This window comes from Pseudopipra pipra, chromosome Z (assembly GCF_036250125.1).
Source record: "Pseudopipra pipra isolate bDixPip1 chromosome Z, bDixPip1.hap1, whole genome shotgun sequence".
NCBI classification, from domain to species: Eukaryota; Metazoa; Chordata; class Aves; order Passeriformes; family Pipridae; genus Pseudopipra; species Pseudopipra pipra.
Genome location: NC_087581.1, coordinates 71385837 through 71410495, shown reverse-complemented (window position 1 = coordinate 71410495; position 24659 = coordinate 71385837). Strand labels below are relative to the sequence as shown.

General features: G+C 38.6%; 1 protein-coding gene across 4 annotated transcripts; it reads right to left on the bottom strand.

The window, feature by feature from the left end:
* DIRAS2 (DIRAS family GTPase 2) lies at positions 1 to 23525 on the bottom strand. 4 transcript variants are annotated; one of them, XM_064642674.1, is made up of 3 exons: positions 16158 to 16477; positions 11475 to 11549; positions 1 to 4112 (listed from the first exon to the last, which is right to left on the bottom strand). In XM_064642674.1, exon 3 carries the CDS (start codon positions 4068 to 4070, stop codon positions 3471 to 3473), a length of 600 nt encoding a protein of 199 aa, XP_064498744.1. In that variant the 5' UTR covers positions 4071 to 4112; positions 11475 to 11549; positions 16158 to 16477; the 3' UTR covers positions 1 to 3470. The 4 variants fall into 4 exon arrangements, 2 of the variants coding, with proteins under 2 accessions (XP_064498744.1, XP_064498745.1); XR_010426921.1 differs by lacking the exons at positions 1 to 4112; positions 16158 to 16477 and adding exons at positions 5148 to 10735; positions 23205 to 23525; XR_010426920.1 differs by lacking the exon at positions 1 to 4112 and adding an exon at positions 5148 to 10735 and having other exon boundaries at positions 16158 to 16671.
* Between the last annotated feature and the right edge of the window lie 1134 nt (positions 23526 to 24659).

The window sequence follows — 24659 nt, the reverse complement described above, 5'->3', positions numbered from 1 at the left end:
TTATGTTTAGATTTAAAACTTTATTTTGTATGTTGAGAACATCATCACACACATGGAAACTTGTAGGCACAAATTACTTCATATCCAGTTTTCAAATAAAACAATTGCTAATGAAATTGCAACAACACATTTTCATGATAACTATATACTTAATATTTCACATATACATATAAAAATCATGCATTTTAAAGATTCATTTTGGCTAGATCATATTTTCTGGGTGCTAAAATTCACTGCAGACCTTACATATTTTAAATATTCTTTATATACTTTTTAAAGAGATTATTATACTGATACCACATTCTCAAATAAAACACAAAATGTAATAAAGCTGTATATTTTCTTTATTTACCTTATATTTTTTCTGTATTAAAAAAAATAATTCTATAAGTAATAGCAAAACAAACATTTTCAACCAGCTCACACATATGCAAGGTATGTAAAATCTAATAGTATAAACTAGGATGGCAATGCAAGGGTATAAAATATCTTCTCTTTTGAGTCTGTGGTCCTTGAGTAATATTGCTTCTGTACTGGCCTTGCTTTTATACATGCAAGTCCATGAAATACTTCATGGCTTATAATGTAGCAGGTGAGGAATCAACTGGAAACTAAAGGAAATGGTCCTCAAGCCTAACATTGGCAGCTACTAGTTTTATTTCCACATTTACCATACAATTACTCTTTTCTTGCTATGAGGCACATTCAGAAAAAAGTCCAGGGCCAAATTTCAGCCTGTAATATCTTTGCAGTCAGTACATTTTAAGTAATTCAGATCCCCTATGTTGTACTTCTGCAAGATACTTTAGTATGTAAATTATTCCTCCAGCTAAAGAAATAATGTTAAAAGGTCCTTTATATAGCCTTTTTTTTTTTTCTCTTTGATTTTCTATCATTATTCCATGCTGGCTGCTAAGGCATGTGCCATGCATGATGACCTTTGGCACTGGTGTGTTAGCATCTGTGGGCAACCTCTCTAATTTTGATCTTTGTATGCCTCTTTAAGGTTGATAATGCTTTTTTCCCAGCTTCATCCATGGGATCAAATGCTGTGACGTTGAGTATTGTCAGCAATTTTTTTTACACCGTCAATGTATAAACATTTATAAAAGTCTTACCAAACATAGTGCTTTTAAATGCTTTGCATCCCTGATCTGGAAATACTGTTTGATTTGTTGACAGACAGTAGACAAAGATGCACCTGGCTGTGTAAGCCAAACCAGGCTTCTTTATGTGTTTCAGAAACTATTTAAGAATGTGAAGAGACAATCTGACAAAACACAGAGTGGGCACTGAACCGGGGCAGAGGAGATCTGCTTTTGTTCCTGGGTCTGCCACTAACCCACTGGGCAACCTATGTGCAGTTGCTTCCTCTCTTCATGCCTCACTTTCACCACCTGAGAAGTTAAGATAATGATGCTGTCCTTCTTGCAAAGTGCTTTGAGATTTATGGAGAAAGAGTGTCGTGTAAGAGCCAGGAATTTGTTGTCAATGAAGAATCTTAACTTTTTCCCATGCTCTTTACAGTTTTCTCTTCTAATGTAATGAAGTAAACACAGACAAAAAAAGTCTTTCTGAAATAAGTAGCAGCTTCACACTTGATTCTACTGGTGCCAGAATTTCTTCTGAGCGAATGACAAAGGCTGTGCTCCTCTCTAGACAGTGCTAATAGCAATTCTTCCCCAAAGAAATGTATACTATCACTCTATTTGTGAAACATCTGCACATTTGTTAGAAAGGTGGAAGTTAAGCAAGCAATAACTCTGAGAGAAACAAGGTAGCAATTTTTAATGCAATTACTGCATTTGAGCATCTCCTGGAAGGTATTTATAATGCAACAGCATGCATGCTAGTAATATTAGTGCTTGACTTCATTTTCCCATGTTTCTTGACATAAACCTTTACTAAAAATATGGTAGGCTTTTTTATTGGTTCAAAGGAGTTCCTAAGGTGCAAATTGTGACTTCTGCAATTTTAATGTGTCCTTTAAAAACTGTATGTGCTTATTTTATGTTAGATGGCCTTTGTTACCAGTAGGATTCACACTTCAGTCATTCATATTAGTTTTTAAAAAGCTTTGGAGAGACATCCAGGAAAGCTCACATTTTGTACAATTTTTCCCCTTTCAAAGGTTTTGAGAACAGCAATTTCCCCTGATTGAGTGTTTTAAATATTTTCTTTTTCTATTCTGAACTTTGTATTGCATTGTAACACAGTAGTGACTGCAACCCTTAATATGCCAAATCCTGTAGTGGTTATCCCAGAAAATATTCTCTTAGAGGCTCTAATGGGCCCTAACTCCAGATATAGGATTTGGTTCTATAAATAATCACAGCAGTTCAAATCATGAATTTAAATGGCAAATATAAAACTCTTCAGACAATATAAAGGCAGTAGATCTAGTAGTGCAGAAACATAACCCCATTCTGATTGGAATATGGTAATGTAAAGAAGCATCACTCCTCTAATCTGATAAATTGAATAAAAACTTTGTATCCTGCATTGACCCCTGTCCAAGGGTACCACCAGTTCACCAGTTCAAAAGACATTTCATTCATTCATTAATCACACCATGTGTTCATTTAACCAGCAGCAGCATTTGAGTCAAGTCTTTCCCATAGAGGCTTTTTAGGGGCCTTCCCAGTCAGTCCTCCCTGGGGAAGCTTTCTGTTTGTATATGTACACCATTTTTATACAATCTGACATTCTCCACGGGCAAACGTCTGTTCTTCTGAAACATATTTGGGCCAGAAACACAGGTCATTCTTGAAGCAGTGAGTCCAGAAAAGCAGATGATCTCCACCTCTCCTGCAGGGACTGTCTTTTCCACAACCTTCAGTTCAAATACTGCATCCCACCAGAAAGAAATATCATGCTGAAGGGTAGAGATAATATCTGTTCCTTTTAACTGCTGTACCCACACTTCCTTTTACTGTGCAATAGTTCATTTATTTGGCAGATCCAAGACTCTCTTATGCACACTCTCCACCAGTCAGTAGTGAAAATGGCACAGAATTTTTTGTTTACAGCATTCTTAAAGAAAATGATTAATGCCACCCAGAATGCATTTGTATGTTCTAGGTTTCTTCACAACTACTTTTTGATTTTCTTCTGACATTATACAATGCTTTCTCTTGCAGTTATATGCAAATGAAAATATTATTAAGTTGACTTTCCAAATCTTTCACATCATGTGTGCGAATGATGAAAATTCTTCTTTTCTGTAAATTACAAAATTAGGTATCCTGGGGCATCTTTCCTTTTCTTCCTGATTTATTTTCATTGAGTGCATGCTTTTTTATTTGTTGATTTTTGTCATAGCAACCACAGTATCTCATTTTTTCAAGTTCTGAAGCTTTCTTCCAGAACAGATACTAATAAATAGGATCTTGCATGGTTGTTTGGTGTCTATAGGTTTTACATGTGTGTTCTCAGGTGGGACTTCACAGCTGACTTCTGACAATGCAATTTCACATCACCACGCATTTGCCTTTCAGCTTCTCCTTCCTTTTCTGCTGCTTGCTTTTTTTGCCATCAATTTGCAAGCTCACAGTCCTGCGTTTCTCCAGGTTGAGCAGCTCTTGGAACAACTCTTTCACATTGTGGTTGGTCTTGGCAGAGGTCTCCATGAAGGCACATTTCCACTTCTTAGCCATGGCTTCTCCTTCGCTGCTCTCCACCTCTCGGTTTTGGTTCTCGTCGTTCTTGTTCCCCACCAGCATTATTGGGATGCTTTCGATGTCTCCTTTAATCTGACATATTTGTTCATAGATTGGCTTGAGTTCCTCCAAGGACTGCCGGCTGGTGATGGAGTAAACCAAAATAAAGGCGTGTCCTTTAGAGATAGAAAGACGCTGCATGGCTGGAAATTGATGGCTCCCCGTGGTGTCGGTTATCTGCAAGGTGCATATGCTCTTATCACAGCTGATCACCTGCCGATAGGTGTCTTCAATGGTGGGGATGTAGCTCTCCCTGAAAGTGCCTTTCACAAACCTCAAAACCAAGGAACTTTTGCCCACTCCGCCAGCTCCGAACACGACTACCCTGTAGTCGTTGCTTTGCTCAGGCATGTTTCCCTGTGTGCCACTTGGTCAGCTAGGGGGGGAAAAATTCTAGGGAAGAAAACGACAAAAGCAAGAAGACAGATGTTAATACAGGTAACATGTGAAGAGTGCACGTTGTCATATCTTTCCCAATAAGAGAAAAAAAATGTGACGTAATTGATGGCATACCAGTTGTAGTAATTTAAGAATATTTGCAGGGGGTTACAGAATGATTTTTTTTCAGGAGTAAATTTAGGGTTTGCAATCCAGTCTGGTAACAAAAGACCTTCTTCATCACTTCATGGCTGACTATAAATTAATATCATGAGTTTCAGCATTCTTTCTACTGTACTGATATCCGTAGAAATAAAAAATTGCATCTGGGAATTTCAACAAGGCCAAGACCTGAACAAATTGTACAGGCTGAATTACTCTTCTGTCTCTAAAACAGGTTTTCTTAAATCATAGTTGAAATATGTTGGTGTACGGGTGCATACAGTCAATTACTCTGAATATGCTGTATCTTCAGTAGCTGCAGAATTTATCTCCACTACAACTGAACAACTCTTTTTGAGTGACAACAAAGACATACTGGCAGATTATTCATCAGTAGCACAAGTATGCTTTGTTTTTAAATCCATGTGAGCCCCACTTCAATGTGTTTTTCCACTTGCATTTCAGACCAGAGAGTACATTTTGATAAACTTAAATTGCTCACATTCAGTCTGCCTTTTCATTCTAATATTTATCTTGCAATAGAGGACATTTAACATGACGCATGCAACGCTTGTTGGAGAGGTTGTGCAGTTATATTCACAACATTTTTAGTGGCTTGTATTGTAAAGGTTCACAGGTGCATATGTCAAAGGTCACAAAATGTTGTGATTTCTGAAGTCAATTCCCCTTGACAATACCCGTCTGTAAACAGTAGGACCACAAATATTGGCATAATTGTTAAATAACAGAAATGGTAAAGTTTTCAGGTGTTTACAAGCTGTAGCTGTTTTAGAATTCATTGAAATAAATGTGAAGATGATTTTGCCCTCCCATTAGCAGCAGCTCATTAGGTACACAGCACAAATTGTTGAGCACAAATTATTGAGCAAATAAACACTAAAAAATTGAACCCTAAAACTGAAGAGAATCTAGGATTTTGTTACTTTTTAGACCAGATTTAGATATATAAGAGGTATGTGCAGGACAAACTGCAAAACTTGCTGAATCTATATTTGTTTTTAAGAAAATTAGCTGTTTTAAAAGATAACCTCACCCAAGTGTTATAATGGCACCACGTGACTAAATCTGCCTGTTGCAATTTTGCCTGGGTAGCAGTAAATCCAGAACAACCCAAAGGAATTTCTTTCCTTTGAAGGAAAGCCTTCAAGATATTTCTTCAATGCACCAGAAGGAGCGATTGCATTGCTAGGTGGGATTGTACCTGTCTAGCAGCAGCAGAATAGTGATGCCCTAGAGATATGGGCATTAGTGGACCCTCCATGACCTTATCTCAGTTGCAATCTCACGCCCAAATTTTTGCTTCTGCATTTTGATGCTGTTGCTGGCTTGTGCCACTTCGACTTAAGCTATGGCAACCCATGCTGCACTAATGCCTTCATTTTGTTGTTTGAGCATACCCTGATTTTGTTATCCTTCTTGTCCAGGGCATCCTGTGCTGTCCTAATTCTAATGTCTGAGTAAGCTGAAAACATCTGTCTTTACACAATGTGTTGTGTGACAGAGTTGTGCATCCTCATTTGCCGTAGGACAGGCAGAATAATCAGTGCAACGGGGCCTGCTGATCCCAAGGCAAAGTGGAGAGCTGTCACACCTCTGCCTACCCAGCCTGGCTTCAGGCAGACGATGCCTAAAAATGGAAGAAAAATTCTCCAAACAATATTGGTACAGATGAGGAAGAGAGTAGTTCTTCAGTGAAAGCTCTCAGGTGCATCCAGTACATCACAGAAGGCAGCGTCACCCCTTCTATCTCTCCTATGCTACAGTCACTGTCACTCTGAGAGACTTGTTTAAATACAGGAAAGACAGATAAAAGTGTGTTTTTCCGGAAGCATTAAAGAAAATTGTTTTTCTGGGACCAGAATTCAAGGAATGGAAAGGGAAAGTAGCCTCAGAAAACACACTGGTGTTCGTGTTTATAGAACAGGGAAAACCCTCTGAGGAACAAAGAAAATGGGTGAGCAGATCATGATGTTAAGAAAGGAATAAAAAAAGAAAACCGACACAAATCCACCAAACGAAGTAGGTAGAAAAAATTGAGGAGGAACAAGAGGAAGCTAGCAGAATGCTGTTCCACTGAGGATAAAACTGTACCTAAGAGCTGCAAACATGCAAATTCAGAACAGTCATAGAGTTTAGTTGTGGATGACTGCACAGCATGAGCTATCATAAGAATTATAGTTTAATAATTTCTTGTGAGCAAAAAGGCAAGAGAGGAAAACCTGGGTATTCCACCTCAGAAGCAGCTTAAGCATTGCACATTCATATAATATGCAGCCTAAGAACTATGGGATGAGGAGAAAAAATGCTCTAGGAAAATTTTTGCTGTGAAAATCAGTGAAATATAGAGTAGAGAAATAAAATTTTTAAAGCTAGCTGAGTGTACTCCTGCTTTATTATGCTTTATGCTTTGAGCATACTCAGAAATCTCAGAGAAATCTGACACATACGGTAGCCCAAAAGACAGAACAAACTGAAATGTGGCACTTCATGGCACAGAATTAAGCATACAAAAACTTCTAAGGGATCCTGAAATAGCAAGTTATTGCAAAAAGGGAGAGTGTATATCTGTAGTGGGAAAAAAAAAGCATTAATGGGCTTACATCATAAAAGAGATTCCCAGTAGACATTTGGAAAACTTTACAGGGGTAAGAAGAGTAGACCTACTGCTTAGGGAGATTTTGCAGACAGTCTTTAGAAATTACCATAGTATCAAAGGATAATTCCAGCTGGAAGGGACCTGAGGAGGTTTCCAGTCCAGCCTGGTGGTCCCAACAGGGTCAGCCACGAGATCAGGGAAGGTTGTTCTGCCCTGTCCAGGTGTGAAAATCTCCATCATTTATTTCCCACAGCCTCTCTGGGAAACACTGCTGACTTACTGACAGGATGACTTTTTTCCCACTTATACTTGTCCTGCTCAGGAACTGAGAGGAAAAAAACCCCAAAAAACAATCTCATGCATGGCTTTTTGATCACACTGAGGAGAAAGGATGCCCTATATATGCCTTTTATCATCTGTTGGTATTCTCTGTGTGGATCTGGTCAGAGAGTCTCCTGCAGTGAAAATCATTCTGTATGTCTGTGGTGAGTTTGCACACAAGTGTTCATTTTTTAACTCTTTCCATACTGCCCTTTAGTTTGCTGATGTTCTTTGTCTTAAAATATGTTCATGAAAGCACACAACAGAACAAAATAAAGTATGATATTGTTCCATCAGCTTTCTGTATTCTTGTCAGTGTAGGTACGGAAAAATTAACTGGATAGAAATCTGGGTTTTCAGATGTACAGGATCATTTCTGATTCATACTTATGAAAACCCGTTTCATAATCTGCACGTAAAAGAATGCTTTTTAAACATTAAAACTGACTTATTCGTAATAAAGCCTCATTTGCTGCTTTTGCTAGTTTCACAACCTGCGTCAGTGGAAATTTACTATCATCCTCTGAAGTGTCAGTTTATCAACACTATCCTCACTTGAAAAGGCAAAATACTTTCTATAACATACATTGATATCCTTCATTTTTTAATTGTCTGATTGCAAAGTTCAGCAAATCAGAGTCTGCACCTCTGCTGACAGCTGTTTTCTGCAGAGGCTCTGTTAGCACAAGGCTCGAGCTGTTGTAGTTCAGCTACTGCAGGTGAACTTAATGGGCTATTTTCAGGGACAAACCTCTGCCTCCAGTTCAAACTCAACTGCAGACCTTCGTGTTGGTCTGCATGCTTTCCCCATTTATTTCTGACATGCCAGGTGAAAGAACTGAAGGGCTGCTCTGACAGAACTCTGGTTCAAGGTCTGAGTCATTTTAATATAAAATCAGGTATTTTATTATATAGTGGTAACAAAAATATGCATTCAAAATGTTTAAACAAAGTACTTCACATTATAGTTTATGTTCTTTGTAGTTCAAACTCTTCATGTTCTTTGGCTGACTAATTACATGTAGGTGTATTAGAATTTACTAAATCGATGTTACTGATCCTGTACTTAGCCACTAGATCTCCAGAGTTATTTTTAATTTTTTTTTTTTCTGTTCTAATTCTTCTATCAATTGTATTTATAACTTGCCTTTTATGTTTGCATTTAAGCTATGGATAACATATACAATAAGAGGCAAAAGGCATAGGATGGCTGAAAAATATCTTCCAAAAACTAATCTACCTGAATAACTACACTTAGAGTAACATGAGATGAGAATCTCACAGCTCATGAACTCCTTCAGGTTATACTTGAAAATAGGTACAAAAAAAAATATCACTCACTCTCCAGTGTTTCCAGTCTTGGGTTTTGTTGCAAAAGATTTTCATCGCGTTTGCATCGTTAGACTACCATGAAATGTCACAGATTTGTAATTTTTTTACTAGATGGTATCTTTCAGTATAGCATTCATTTTATAAACAACATCATTGCTTTCTGGAGTCAGAGACTTTGATTACATCTTTACTGATTCAGTTATTGAGGTTTTATGATATCCTACTGAGATGTCAGTCTCGTGTGATATACAGCAATTTCCAGATGTTGGGTATTAATTTCCTGAAAACTCTTTTTCTTCAGGTAAAACCATCTCATGTCAGTCAGTGGTTTTTGTTGGTTTTTTTGTTTGGTTGTTTGGCTGCTTGTTCTAACTCTAAGGTGACGTCTCTGTTTATATTGTCATTATTGTAATGAAAATTCAACAGAGGACAAGCAATGTTTTTAGTTCAAAATCTTGACTCAATTTAAATTAGCAGTCTTTCCAGGCTATCCAGCAATGGCACCACTATACAAAGATACAAGGTACAAGATGAAGAATGTACCTATAATTAAGATGGATTTCAACATGTCTGTAACGTTAATGTCCATTTCAGCATATCAAATGTGAAAAATGTCACATTATTTTTATAAAATATAGAAAGAGAGCTCTGCAAGGAGGTTTTGCTTGTTGCACTCTATGTATAGAAGCAGGCATTCCTTGGGGAGTATTTTCACTATATCTGCTAATGAACATGGACTTAAGAATGGGGACTTTCTACTTCCAGTATCTTCAACTTTGAATACAAGATTGACTTTTTCATTCTTTTTCTTTTCTTGGCTTCTTTGGTCTTTTCAAATCAATGGAAATTTGGACACAATCGAAGACCAAATGTTAACTGTTAAAATGGCTCTTTCTTGCAACATGAGGCTCTAGTCCATATGGAAAGAACTTTTTTATTCTCATGTTGAACAAAATGTTCTTTGAAAGTCTGCTTCTTGATCAGCTAGTGTAAATCATGATTTTTTTCACTGCATAAATGTGGTAGCACTTTTAATTTATCTTGTTCTCGACCATAGCTGGAGAGAAAAGCATTTATAGCTTAATATTCTTTATCATCTGCCAGAAAGAAGGTGACCAGACTGAGTTACAGAGAAAATGGAATCTTCTGAGGAAAAAACCAAAAACTTGTGTGTCATAAATCTGCTGAGTTTACCTGACACACTGTCCTTATATGATATTTACTTGATCATCTCAAAGTAAGAGACAAAATCAGACATTCTTCTTATTCAGTGTATTCGTAGAAAGCAAAAATTCAGACTACAAACTCAACTTATTTAAACTGAAACAGTTTCCATTTTAGAGCTATGATTTCTACAGTGTTGAAACTGTTTGAATTTGGACAGAAAATTCATAACTTAGAAACTGGGTTGGACTGAGACAGAGCAGAAAGCTAAAACTGCTCTGGGTGACCAGAATGTCAAAAAATTGTCTGCTTTGGAGGAGTTTGGACTAAGCAGTGTTTGCTTTCAAGTGTCCAAAAAAAAGAAAAAAAAAAGAAGAAAAATAAAAATCGCTCTTTTTTTCCTTTCTTTTTCTTTCTTTTTTTTTTTTTTTTAAATATATTTTGACCAAAATACTTATTGCATTTTGGAACAGGTTTTTCACAACTTTATAAATATGTTTGCTACAGTATAAATATGGTGTAGGTTTCAAGCTAAGTATCAGATACCAGCTTTACAAAGTCTTTCAGAGGGGTTCTCTGAGAGGTTTCCTTCATGCTCCTGGCCTAGCACAGAAGAGAAACAGCAAGAATAGGAGTCTTTAAGAATAATTTGTTGCAAGTGTTTTTCTGTATTTATGGAAGGAGACTATTTGTATGTAAAGGAGGTAGAATACAGCCTGTATATTGGTCTGCAGTCACAGATGCTGTGCTCTGCTTTAGCAAACTGTCGTATTGTCATCACGCCAACGCGGAAAATCTCATTCCCAAAACAATAGCTTTTCAAAATAGCTTTTCGTTTGAACCCCTATGAATTCTTACATCAAATGGAACCCCTGTTAAAATGAAAAATCTCGAATGAATAGTTGTCACAGTAAGAAAATCTTTACCAGTTTCTGAAACCACGTTTAACTAAAGTGGCACTGCTTGTTGAAGAAGGTGAAACTGCCACAGAAAAATGAACGATGCAGGAGGAACTGCTGATTCCCTTCTTGGCTGAGGGTTCCTGTGCAGAAAATGCAGAAGGTGTTGGACCTGAACTAACAAAGAGGTTTACAAGTAGGAGTACACCGAAATTTTGTGCTCTGTTGCTGCCTAAGAGCTTCCAGAACTAACCCTTGAGTAACAGGTATGTACTAATGAAACATTACCATAAAACAAGATTCAGTATCGTTGAACACAGTTACCATGCAAAAGAAAAAGCCTTACTTTCATGCAGTAACACAAACACTATGCTATATTTATCCAGGATGGACAGTTAGACACATTTACCACACCAAAAAACCCGTACTTTCATGCAGAAATGGAAATAATATACTAAGTGCATCCAGGATGCACAGGGGTCCTATTGGTTGTCACTTCCTATTTAGTGGATTGGTTAATCTTAAAACTAAAAATGGAGCAGTTCATGACAGTTTCTGTCTAAATTCAGGCATGTTAGATACTTCATTGACTTGAATGGAGCTATTCTTACTTTTATTTATCTATTTGAGCATTTTGGTAAACCAGTGTCTTAACCTTTAAAGTGCTTATCATCAAAACTCAGAAGTCTTTGTACATGTGTATTTAGGTATTTATGAATGGACACAGAGAAATAAAAATGTCAAGATAACAGCACTGTATTCAACTCCCTTTGGGACTGATTTTTTTGTAGTTTTCTTCCCAACTTAAACAAAATACTGTAGTTTTTACTCAATTTTCAATAGATTTGATTTAACCAAGTAAAGAGAGAAAGATCCACTTACAAGGTTGAATGTTTGCCTTCCAACAGGTAGGTTGCCACTGTGAGCAATAGGGTTATAAATTGGAATTTTTCATTCCTATAAATGCAGAATAAGAGACTCAGTTTGACCTTTCAGCCCCTCTATTTTTTAGTAGTAGAATACTGTTTTGGCATTGAGCAATGACTTTACATGTCGTAGTGAACTTCTGCTTCTCCAGATGTAGACTAGCCAAAATAATTTCTGCATCTTATGGAAAAAGGTATGGTTTTTAAGTTTTCCTGGATGGAGAAACTTAGAAAAGTACAAAGCACCAAAAAAAATGCAAATCAAGAAAGAACATTCTCCAAACAATCATTTTACTCTGGAGGGTTTGCATGATTCCATATACCGTGAGATTCATAATCATTCAGAGATAAAAATGCCAACATAAGCAACCAGCTATTTCCATATAAAAGTGTGTATTTACACAGAAGAATAGTATATTCATGGAAAACTAACATGGAAAAAACCCCTTCATTCATTCAGCAAAAGAAACTGTATGAAGACTGGTGGCCCCTGTTGCTCTCACTGTAGCCCTCAATTCTGATGCTCTTACACAGCCCAAATAACCTCCGAAGCAAAACATTGTAGCTTAAACTGGGAGCATTTTTGCAACTCCTTTGTTGTGCAATAAGTTGTGATTAGGATAATGCAGTGGATTGCAGGACCCAAAACGTCCCTGAAAAGTAATTAAATAATGCAGTACCATTGCTGATACGCTTTCAGACACTAGTAAGAAGACTGTTCTTCCACTCAATACTTAAAAAAGTTATGAAAACCAGAAGTTAAAGTATAACTTTGGGGTATTATATGGCAATAGCAGTTTTCTGATAGGAGTTTCTAAATGTTCGTAAGAAGCTATTTGTTGTCTAAAATGTGCAATTTATTGTAACCTGGTTTGGGGGAAAGTTGTATATATTTTTCTTTTTACTCTGAAGAGTTGGGGGTTTTTTTTATGATTTATTTGCAAATCTGCATCTCAGGACTTTCACAAACTGAATAATTTTCCCTCTCGATTTTTTTTATTATTATTTTTAAAGAGAAAATAAATTTCATACTAATATTCATCACTGTCCCAAATTTCAATTCTTTTTGTTCTGAAGCAAGAAAGATAGGTTAAGCCCTTAAAGTAGTTTAGTCTCAATTCATGTTTCTTCTCCTTATAGTATTAAAGAAAATTGTAAAAATTATATTTTGAATGTTAAAAAACCATTACTCAGTAACACATGGCAGCATTTTCATGTTTGCATGAAAAAATTAGGAAAATTGTAGTGTTATTTATTTGGACCAACAGCGATATTTTAGCTAACATTTGACTATTAGGTAACTAACTTTTTCAGAATAGATAAAAGTTGTCAGCTTAAATTTTCAGGGAAGAATACAAAATTAAATAAAAATAAATAAAAAAGAACAAGTGTTCTTTTCTTAGCTTCAGATTAATTTTAAGTCAGGATTACTGAACGTTTTGGGAAGGAAACAGCTGCAGTCCAGGAACGGATTTGCCCTTTTCGTATGCTTGCTTTGATATGTATATATTTTAAATGAGGATGCTGAAAGGCTGACATAACTCCATTGGAACTTGTTCAGATTCAACTAAAACCAATTTCATTGCCTGCAGTCAGGGTGATGCTGACTGAATTTTACTGCCATAGCATATTGCAGTCCTGCATAGCCAGAGAGACTGATTTTAATCTTGGATACAGAAGCTTAACATTCAACATTAAAATTATTTGCTTGACGGGAGGTGGTCCTGCCCTCAATGTGAGTTGAAAGGTGCATTTGTCACAGATTTGACACACCCTTTTTCACATTTTGCTTGTCTTCCTTTAATACCCATTTCAAGAATTATACAGTCATCAATATTTTTGGTTGAGAACTAATCAATACTTGTTTATTCAAAAAGGCAAATTAAAGCATGTTCTGTTTCAATTAATATGTACAGTTGCATTGTCACTCAGTGGGTCTTCTTCACTTCTTTTCCAGCAGTAAAGTGAGATAATTTAGTGCACATTTTAATGCCACAATAGGAATGCAGTGAAAGTATCTGTTCACTGATACTTAGAAACCTTTGTTTGTGTGTAAAGTAAAAATACCAAATGGAAAAACATTTCCAGGAATATTTTTTTAACTGAAACATTTATGGAAGTTTTTCATTTTAAAGGAAAATTCATATTGCTAATATCCATGTTTTACAAAACTGTGATTTTTCTTCCTCTACATAATATTGATAATTGCTCTATTAATCCTAGTAATATAAAATATTAAGGGGAAATTAACAAACACTTGAAATCAGCCCCACATACCAAGCTAAATGTCCCACAGTGAATACTGTTTCAGCTTAAATGTACAAATGACCCAACACTCACATACAGTGTGGGAGATGGAACAACTGAATGCAGCTTATTATTACAGAACAGTTACTGGAGTCCACTGTGAGTTGAATGCAATTCAATGTAGTATATAAACCAAAAACATTAAAAAACAAGAAGAAAAGCACATGTTTATAAAATAAAGAATTAGAGGAAAAGGGAATATGGAATTCAATTCAGTCTTTCTGTAGGAAGATCTTTGAACCAGAATATTGTTCATTGTATGTTTATTAAAAAAACTAAGTTTGAGGCAATAGCACATACCCTGTCACAGTGAAAGTGTTTTTGCTTTTTCACACACGATGGTGGGATCTTTACAAGGGCGAGTGTGTTGGTTAGCACAAGAGAAAATCCCTATAGAACTTTGCCAGATGATCCTCAAAGGAAGCTGGAAACAGTGCTGGTAACAACTTCAGGAACTGCAGTACCAGTTTACATATTGTTCACTATTTTAGTGGTACTACAGAGACTGCAGTGCTGCTTAATTTAATCTTGACCACTTGGCCATAAGGAGCCATGCCTCTGAACTCCAATTAAATTCCAAAGAGCTCAGCCCTGCACTGTGAGAAAGGGATATTATTCAGCCTGAGGACCATCGGGGCTCATGAGTCTGCTGGTATAAACAACAGGGCAGCACAGTGCATAAATATGCTTTCATCTGACTGATGTGGAAAACTGTGTTTCCAAAGACCTTGACTCTTCAATGCAGGCAACTTCCAGTGAAAAGTAAGAATGCTGTTTAGTACTGAAAGAGACCTACTGGATTATCAAATCCAGTGCTTTGCCTCCGCAGGCAACCATTTCACATAATCCCTTCCATCAAGTTGCAACCAAAAAGCATTTAGAGTGTTTTCTATTACTTCAACTAGAATGTAATTTAAGAACCTTGCTGCTCTAATGGTTTGAAACCTTTAAGCCTAAGTGTATTCACAGTTCATTTATACCCATTCATTCTTCTCTCTTCCAAGGGACAAAGGATAAAAAGCTGTACATCACCATCATTCTCCCAGGTCCACGGGACCACTGATCTGCAGTTGCGTGTTTGAACTTGTTCCATATCTGTGCAATTCTTCATGCAAGAGACTCAGAAACATGGTGTGTGATGTGAGAGAGAGAGCATGAAACCTGGAGGAACATCACCTTTCTTAGTCCCTGAACAATGGCATGGATCCCATTCTGTGTGAACTGGGCACTACTGCATTCAGTAAGGACAGAGGAACCCCAGGGAGCAGCTCCTTGAGCTTTTCTGAGTCAGAAAACTAAAAAGGGGAGGGAGGAAGGGGGAAGCCAAAACAGCCCTCTGAACCAGAATTAAAAATGGTGAGATCCTGCAAACATTCTAGACAGTAAAATGTAAAGCCTGGCAAACATATAACAGCAATCATTTTAATCAGCTTCATTTACATAAAAAGGTGTGGGGATGCACACCTTACACAGCTGTATGTGTGTGCATGTGTAAGCAGGCATATACGTGTTCACTTATATCCAGGTACTCATGAAAACAGAACATCCAGAAAATGCCTTAAAATTAAAACACATCCAATCTTGTTGCTCCGTTCCGGGCTCACCCTTCTGTGGCTGAGTGGTGCAGCATACACAGCATTCCACATTTCACGGGGAAGACAGCGAGAGAGAAAGTGTTATCAAATCTGAATTCAGTCACTCTCAGGCACTTCAGAATGGTCTTTCATGATTTATTATCTTTCATTCAATTGCAAGAGACATGATCTACTGAATAAATAAAATATTTCCCGCCTGACGGTGGAATGCTGCAAAGTTGTATCTCTCTCAAAGAAAGGAACACCCAGCGTTGTTTCATGCAGACTCTACATTTTTGTATTCTTCCATCAGTTAAAATGTAGCTTACATTAAAAAAAAAAAAAATAAAAATTAACCTCTCCTTAAACCACTGCAGTGGCAGTGCTGTAAACTAGGGCAAAATTCAGCACATCGAGTTTCATGAAAGACAGTTGGAAAAACAAGGTTGTGAAGTCATTACTAGCATCCCAGCACAAGGAAAATGATATTGTTAACTGGTCGTTATGTGTATGACCAGCTTCTGGTTTCCTTGCCAGCCCCAGTTTGCAGCATGCCATGCTCTCTACGTAAGATAGAAGCTTAGATCAAATCTTGCAGTCATAACTCACATGAAACTCCATCGACTTCAGAGGAAATTTTGCCTGAGTGAGCACTGTGGATTTTGGCCGAAGGAAATGAAGACCTCTACCCTCAGCGCAAATCTGTGCTTATTTGCACGAGGTGACAACAGAAAGACAGTGGAAAGAAAAAAAATTACCTGTGTGGGAGCAGAAAGCTTCAAATGTTCTTCAGTTTCTGCCTGTCATTGCACCAGCTCTTCTCCCTCTCTGCCCTGGGTTTCTTCCACCAGAAAGGAGCCCCTGCCTTAATCAAGGGAGGCTGCAGCCTGCGACGTCCCCTTGTGCCCTGTGTTGGCTGCTGCCTGCCCTCTCCTCCCGCGGCTCTGCTCCTCTCCACTCTCTCCCCGGTACCTGGGCTGTGGATAACGCTCTCGTTGGCTTGATCGCAGCCTCTCTGCTTTTAAGGACGGACTGACTCCAACCCCTGGTAGTGCTACTGCCTAAATGGCGACGGCAAAGCTCAATGAGGCTTTTAACTGCCACCTACTGAATAATTGTGGAATATATATTTATATGTAAGGTATATATGCATACTGGCTGTAATTTTATGTTTTTCTCCACCAATCTAGTAGATTTTTGCAGTTAGTCTTCAAACCCTCCAAATATTCCGTAGTTTATCATTTAAAGCTCTAGCTCTTACACTAATCTGTGCTTGTAATTCTCCATTTCTTTCAGCAGCAAAGCACAGACCAAGCCTGTCCCTTTAACTTTAAAAAGCTTACAAAGCCTTTGGTGAGGCTTATCTCCAGTAGGCATAAAACAGCAAAGCCCTATTCAAATCAATGGAGCTGTGCTGATTTATCTTAGCTGAGAAATTAATCCCTTAGGTCTAATATTTATTCACAAAAAAAAAAAAAAAAAGAGTGGAAAGAAAAATGTGTCTTAAAAATAGCTTTTGTCCAACATAGTCCCTCAGAATTTCACTCACCTGAAACAGATTAGACTTTTTTTTCCCTGAGAGCAGTGTTAAACAGGATTCCTGAAGTTTATGGACAAACATAAATTAAAATGTTTTATCCACCTTTAATGGTGATGGTATTTTATTTTTCTCTTTTGGTGAAAAATTCATAGGCAAAACCTAACGGCCCCTTCAGCCATTTACTTTTTAAAATAACTCCTAATGCATTTTTCTCGACTAGAAGACGTCTGAAGGTGTCTGAACTCCTACTGCAGAAAGAAATCTAAGTACAGGATCTCCCTGCGAATACCCAGGGAAGGTGTGTGGGGATGCTACCCTCATAACCAGATAGTAGGGGTATGTAGAACTACGGTTTCTCCAAGTGTGCAACACGTAACTGAGCTGAGTTTTGACATAAAAGGGCTCTGTGCCTATCCCGAGGAGCACTGCCCTGTGGAGGACAAGTGGCACCCAGCACCCTGGGCACAGCAGCATGGAAAGTGTTCAGTTTTTAGGCTTGCTGTGGCTGACCAGTTAGCTCCCAACAGCTGGTGTGATAATTTTTAAACATAACCCTTGGTGGCACTTAAAAATTGATTTGTTTGTTTTTTAAAAATGGATTTGTTTTAATTGCTTTTGTGAAAGATCCATTTATGACACTAGCACTTTTGCTGAACACAGAGATGAAAAGGTTTCTCCCCTAAATTTGTGTTTTACAGAGTATATGTGTATTAGTATGCATGATGACCTGGCCAATATGCCCTGAGGAAATAATTTGCACTAGTGTGTGGTTCTGCTAGAGAATAATCCTGGCTCCTGTTTCCATGGGCTCCCAGGCAGCAAGCTGTGGATCAAACCATGTGCTGCCAGCCTGCTCTTTTGCCTGACAGCAAAGCCCTCCCTTTGGTTTTGTCACCACTTCTCAGCAATTTCTTAATCCTGTGTGCTTAGAGAATTGGTTAGTCAGTATCTCAAAACCAAAAAATTACAGTAATATAATTACTGCAACACAGCATGAGTGCAGAATCCAGACCCACTTATTGAATAAGTCCACAAAGTGCTTCTGTAGTTGCAAAGAATATGTCTCAGTAATTTTCAAAGGTCAACAGATCTCAGTCCTCAGTGAGTGCGTCCTTGTTGCCAATGTGGCTTTCAATTTTCCTTAAAAAACATGGGAGCACATGAAGAATTTTAGAGTTATGACTTGCCACAAATCTTACTCACTTGGTTTACATTGCGAGTCTGAGAGAATCTAGTTCTCGAACCCTATTCCACCAGGATGGATGTTCAAACTTTAGAAAAACTACCTTTTCAAACTGAATTTACTTCAGTTACAAGTATCAGTATAGCCTGTCTTCGTTCTTTCCTTATCTGTCCAAAGAACAGAAATCTTTCATTTACAGGTTCCTGATTTGTACCTGCACTGACAGACAGAAATTCCACTTCTACAGCTTCCACCTGGGCTCTAGCCTGCCAAAATCACCATGAGGTTTTTCCTGGGTTGCCATGCTATAATTCACTATAAAGGAGACCCGTATGGGATTTCCCTCATTATCTCTGCTGAAAACTAACATGGCAGTTCCTACTCTCAGCACTTTTGTGTGAGAGTAGGAACTCTCAGCACTTTTGTGTGACACTTCCTACTCTCAGTGTCACTTTTGTGACACTGCTGCTCTAAATGGCATTGTTCAGACAAGACAGACTTCTAAAATCCCAAGTGTGCCTCTCTCATCTTGTGATAAACACAGGTTATTCACACGTGGTCCCAATGGAGGATCCCACGGAAATGATCCCGGGTCAGTCCCACCCAGGCCAGCAAAGGCACCACAGGGTGAAGGTTTCCCTGCCCTAAGCTGCAGGGAGAATGCATTGCTCCCCATGCTGATGTATGTTAACGTGGGATGGAGTGGACAGGGTCTGTTCGCAGTGAAGGTCTTCCCTTCTCCCAGTGGCACCACAGACCTCTGCCCTGCAACTGCAGAATGTGTACCAGTAACCCTCATCTGTTACTGTGTAGAAGGGAAAGTGCAGAGGGCAAGGGCACAAAGCCCTACTAGACTATTTCTCTTACAAGCTTCCCTCACAGCGAAATATCTTAGCCAAGCCGTGTGATTATTAGGTTTCTGTGCTGCATCCATACTAGAGAGGGCATTTAAGGAACAAGAAGTTTGCTTATTTAGCAAAATATGAGCTGCCTAAAGCTTGAATGCACATTTAACACAAACCTGCATAAGCACTGGAAGTGCTTCCAAGTCAAAATTCAATCCGTGGCCCACACACAGCACGGAAAAATGAGAAAGTCTTCAGTTTAAGATGTGAAACAGCTGCTCACTTGTAAGGATTTTCTCTGTGCAAGGCAGAACATAGTCTTGACAAAGAAAAACCAGCAGAGAGCAGGGACTAAACTCACTTTTGTCTTTTCTGGGATGGTTTTCCCCCTGTTAACCTCTGTTTCTCTGGAATGCTTTCACTAAACCACAGTCTGGCTAAAACACATCCCTCTTCTGTTGCACATTTGGAAACTTACTGTCTTAGCTATGCAATGTTGTAAAGAAATTTAGTTCTTCCTTCCAACTATCCTTCAAAATGGCTAATAGTTCTCATAAATTTATCATACTTTGGTATCTTCCCATTCTGCATTTACCAGTTGGATTAAAAAAGGAGGTAATGAGTTGTCTTAATCAGCAGTACATTGCACATTGCAAAAGATCTTAGCATCAGAAAGATTTACAGGAGTTTTGTCCAATAGGAAGAAATGACTTTCTGGTAAAATTATTATTATTAAGAGTGTTTCTCCAGGGCAGCTGATTGTCAGCAGTGGATCTTTTAATGCCCTGCATTTGGTCAAATAATTATATTTAAATATGACATGACAGTAGCTCCAGGACAGTTTATCTAAAGGGCTGTATTTTGTGCTTGCACATTTCATTTGAATATTAGGCAACTTTCACCGTTTTGTAAATTAAGCATGAAATTGTAATAGTATTTTTAGTGCCTGCATGTTACTTTGAACCAGAAAAACTCAAGAAAAGTAGATAACTAGCAAGTTATTATTAGCATGTCTAAGTGCGTCATAGCCCATTTAAAATGCACTGGAGCAGGTGACTATCTCTGGTAAAATTACTTCTTATGTATAAATCCAATGCACTTGAAACATATGTAGTATTTCAGGCAGTTAGTGGTCTACACCAAAACCATGAGATGATGAGGCCAAATTCTTCCTGGGTGTAACTGAGGTTCTCATTCATGTTGAGTGACTCCAGACTACCTCTTGATTTGAGTCGACTGGAAAGGTGGATCTTTGTCCAACATGTTTTAGCAGCAGAGCCTCACCTGACCAGCAGTGTTGCTCTGTGAAATGTTGTGAAGAAAGCTCAAACTGCTGTTCTTCTGGAGAGGGGCATCTTATGCTGTATCATTTTGAGGCCCGGGGGTACATATATGAAATACTGGTTTTGCTAGCTGTGGACTTTTAGCTCATTTTCTTGCAAGGTAACTTTGTGTTGCACACAGAAGTTAAATAAATAAATATTGTTGTAATAAAACCCAGCCTAGCTCTTATCTTGCAATAAAACAAAGCAGCTATTTCAGCAAAATTGCAAGACATGTCGCTCCTTACAGGCTGCAGATGGAACTGGTAGCTTGGAGAAAATATTATCAGACCCCACAGTGCCATTTTCTCCTTTAGGTTTCAGTGGACCTCAGCCCAGACTTTGTCATTCACACCTGCAATATGGTGAATATAGTTTCCTTGAGACACCCTTTTGACCTGCAATCTCCATTATTGACTCTATTACTCTGAATCAATATTTTCCAAGTTTTGACTTGATTCCTGATGAACGGAATGGCACAAGGAGATACTTTTGCCTTATTGTCTGTATAAGGGCCATAACTTCAGGGCTTGCTTCTGAACACTTGGGAGCAAGTGGTTTGCTGCTGATTTACAGGGAAAGAAAGACAAGGTTTAATTCTTATTGTCTTCTGGGTTGTCAGATACCATAAATGTGATTGAAGGAGATGGGCCATTGACTCTCTTCTCTAATATCTTTCCAGGGTACACAGGGGAGAGTGTTATTGTGACTGAAAATTGATAGTTAACTGTATTTAACCTGATTTTCTGTGAAATGGTAAGGTAGTGTAGCACCGCTCAGTATTTAACATGATAATTTTAAAATAAAAATATGTTGGTGGCATTTATAATAAACAAAGAACAGAAAACCAAAATTTCTGTGTTGTAAGCATAAAAAGAGTCATGTTCAACTCACTTTTCTTTCTGCAGATATAAGTCTCACTAAACCATGCACAAACACATGCACATGTAAACTAGTGATTCAACATCAATAAATTGCATAGAGCTGCAAATACAGGAAAAAGTTACTATGCTTTGTTAGAAATCCATAAGCAGTATTTAAATTTAATAATATTATTGATATTATTTAATATTATTTTTCTTATTATTTGACTATATTCAATATGTAATCTATATTATTAATATAGAACGTTATTAGAATTTTGTGACAACTGCAAATTGTTAAGAACCCTTTATAGAAAAACAGAGTATTTCTCTCTTTATAAGTTAGTATAAGCACCCACCACAAAATATACTGGGTATAAATCAGTTTGTTAAGAACAGTTCTTCCATTTGCTGATCAATATTCACACTAAACCCCACAGTGTGTTTGGCCCATAATCATCCAGGCATACTGAAGAAAATCTCCATGAAGGAGGAAGGCTGAGAAACTCGTGACTTGATAAACATAAATGAATTACATTAATCAATTATTCATTGATCTTAACCCTGCAAATACAAACTATAGCTCTCAGGACAAATGATGGTTTAGGGAGGCAAAATTTTAAATTTACGTGAGCATAATGCCTTAAAAGATTCAAACATTATGTCAGCTACTTGCATTGCACTTGAAAATAAAACTGAAAAACAGGAAAAAATTTCCCATAACTAGGCAGTCCTTCTTTTCTTAGTGCATTCATTTATCTTGTGCCCCTTAAAATGAAGACAACCCCATTCAGGTTTTACAACAGCTCTTAGGTGTAAACATTACAGGGGTGTATTGGGTTTGGATGGCAATGTTTTGGTCCATGGTGGAGAAGATATCCACCCGCAGTCCATGGAGGACCCCAGGCTGGAGCAGATATGTGTGCCCAAAGGAGGCTGTGACCCTGTCAGATGCCTGAGCTGGAGCAGGATCCTGGCAGAACCTGTGGAGAACACCTGGAGAGAGAAGTCTACACTGGAACAGGTTTGCTGGCAGGACCTGTGACCACGCAGGGGACCCACACTGGAACAGTTCCTGAAGAACTGCAGCCTCACATTGGAGAATTTTGTGGAGGACTCTCTCCTGTGGGTGGGGCTCCACACTGGAGCAGGAAAAGAGCGTGAGGAGTCCTTCCCCTGAGGAGGAAGGAGAGGCAGAGACAATGTGTGATGAACTGACAGCACCCCTCAAGCCCATATCTCTGGAGGACTGGAGGGGAGGAGGTAGAGAAATCAGAAGTAAAGCTGAGCCCAGAAAGAAGAAAGGGGTGGGGGTTGGGGTTTTGAGGTTTGGTTTCATTTCTCACTGTCCTTTTCAGATTTGATTGGCAATAAATTGAACTAATTTCCCCAAGTCAAGCCCGTTTTGCCTGTGAAGTAATTGGTGAGTGATCCCTCCCTGCCCTTATCTCGAACCCTGAGCCTTTCATATATTTTGTCCCCCCCAGCTGAGGAGGAAAGGTATAGAGCAGATCTGGTACAAGAATATATCATTATTTACCAATAGTACATAAGCTTCATTAATTTTACAGCATTTTAAAAGTGCATCTCACATATACATATTTTATAGCCTGTTATTCCTATCAATCATAACAGAAGACGTGGACAGGCTGGATCAATGGCCCAAGGCCAATTGTATGAGGTTCAACAAGGTGACATGCTGGGTCCCACCTCTTGGATCTCAACAGCCTCATGCAGTGCTACAGGCTGGGGGGACAATGGCTGGAAAGTTCCCCAGTGAAAAGGGGCCTGGGTGTGCTGGTGAACAGCCAGCTGAACATAAACCAGCAGCGTGCCCAGGGGGCCAAGAAGGCCAATGGAATCCTGGCTTGTGTCAGCAATAGTGTGGCCAGCAGGGCCAGGGCAGTGATTGTCCCCTGCACTTGGCACTGGTGAGGCCACCCCTGGAGTGCTGTGTCCAGCTCTGGGCCCCTCAGTTCAGGGAGGACACTGAAGGTGCATGTTCAGAGAAGGGCAACATCTCCAGTGAAGGGTCTGGAGCACAGATCTTACCAGGAGCAGCTGAGGCAGCTGGGGTTGTTTATCCTGGAGAAAAGGAAGCTCTCTACAACTACCTGAAAGGAGTTTGTAGACAGGTAGGGATTGTCCCCTTCTCTCAAGTAACAAGCAATGGTACAAGAGCAAATGGCTTTGAGTTCCACCAGGGGAAGTTTAGATTGGATATTAGGTCACAGACTGCTAGAGGCTGCCCAGGAAAACAGCTGAATCACCATCTCTGGAGGTATTTAAAAGGTGTGTAGATGAGCTCTTTAGGGACATGGTTAGGTGGTGGACTTGGCAGTACTAGGTTAGTGGTTGGACTCAGTGATCTTAAAGGTCTTTTCCAACCTAAATATTCCATTACTTTTTACTTTTGCACTTTCAGTACTACATAACATTCCCATTCAAGAACTGCTCACTTGTTGATCAACAACAGCCTGAACCTGCTATTACTTTCTCTGTTTAGGCCTAACTGCTTGACATGTTAGCTATGTATTAAATATTTGGATTACATCAAACATATGGAGAAAGAAATAGCCTTTTGGTTACAGACAAAGTATTACACACTTTGCAAATTACTTTATTTTTTGTTCAGACCTTATTGTTGCCTATTTGAAATGGAAACTTTCATTTGTGGTTGTCTTGACATATCTAATTGGTACTCGAATCCGTCACCTGCAACCAATAATCAGAAGTGAGTAGTGAGCAGAAGAGAGCCCTCCATTATTTGCTAGGTGGTTGCTCTCAATTGTTGTTGAACTTCAATCTCTACAAGGAGTAGAATCAGGGTAACAATACAGGAAACAATGGGCAACCTCTAATTAGTCATAAATTCTACTGATTTGAAACTCTTCCTAGTATCTGTGATTCAAACTCCTGCCTTTGCAGGAATCCCCACAGATGGGAGTTGTGTTTGGCTTAGAAACCCCACAGTGTACGTGCACAAAATTTGCACACTAGCAATTCTGTTTCTGCAGTATACAAAGAATATCAGCAGGAGTTTTTCACGCTCTCCTCTTGACTCTGCGCTAAGTCTATTATTATCTCTCTCCTCTACCAACTAGATTTGAAGCAGAGACTTTGTGTGGCAAAAATACTTTTCACTACTGTCCATATTGCAGTTGTATGCAGAGGTGTGCACTGCTGTTATCTGTCTCTTTCTTGAGGATGTTCACAGAGGGGACTAGAGTCAATGGCAACTGCTAAATTGACCCCTGTGGTCTTTAAGTGCTTTACCACCAAGTGGATTGGTCTCCTAACCCTGTCAAGAAATGTGAAATAGTACAGCAGTGCTTGACACAGTGAACAGACCTTTTGGAACCAATATCAATCAGAAACTACTCCCCAAACAAGGCATCTGGCATGAAGCAGGTCTAAGAACATGTGTATTTCTTTTTCCTTGTCATGTAATATAGTGATAAACTGATCCACTTCATTTTCTCTGTCCCACTGTGTCAGCCCTTTCAG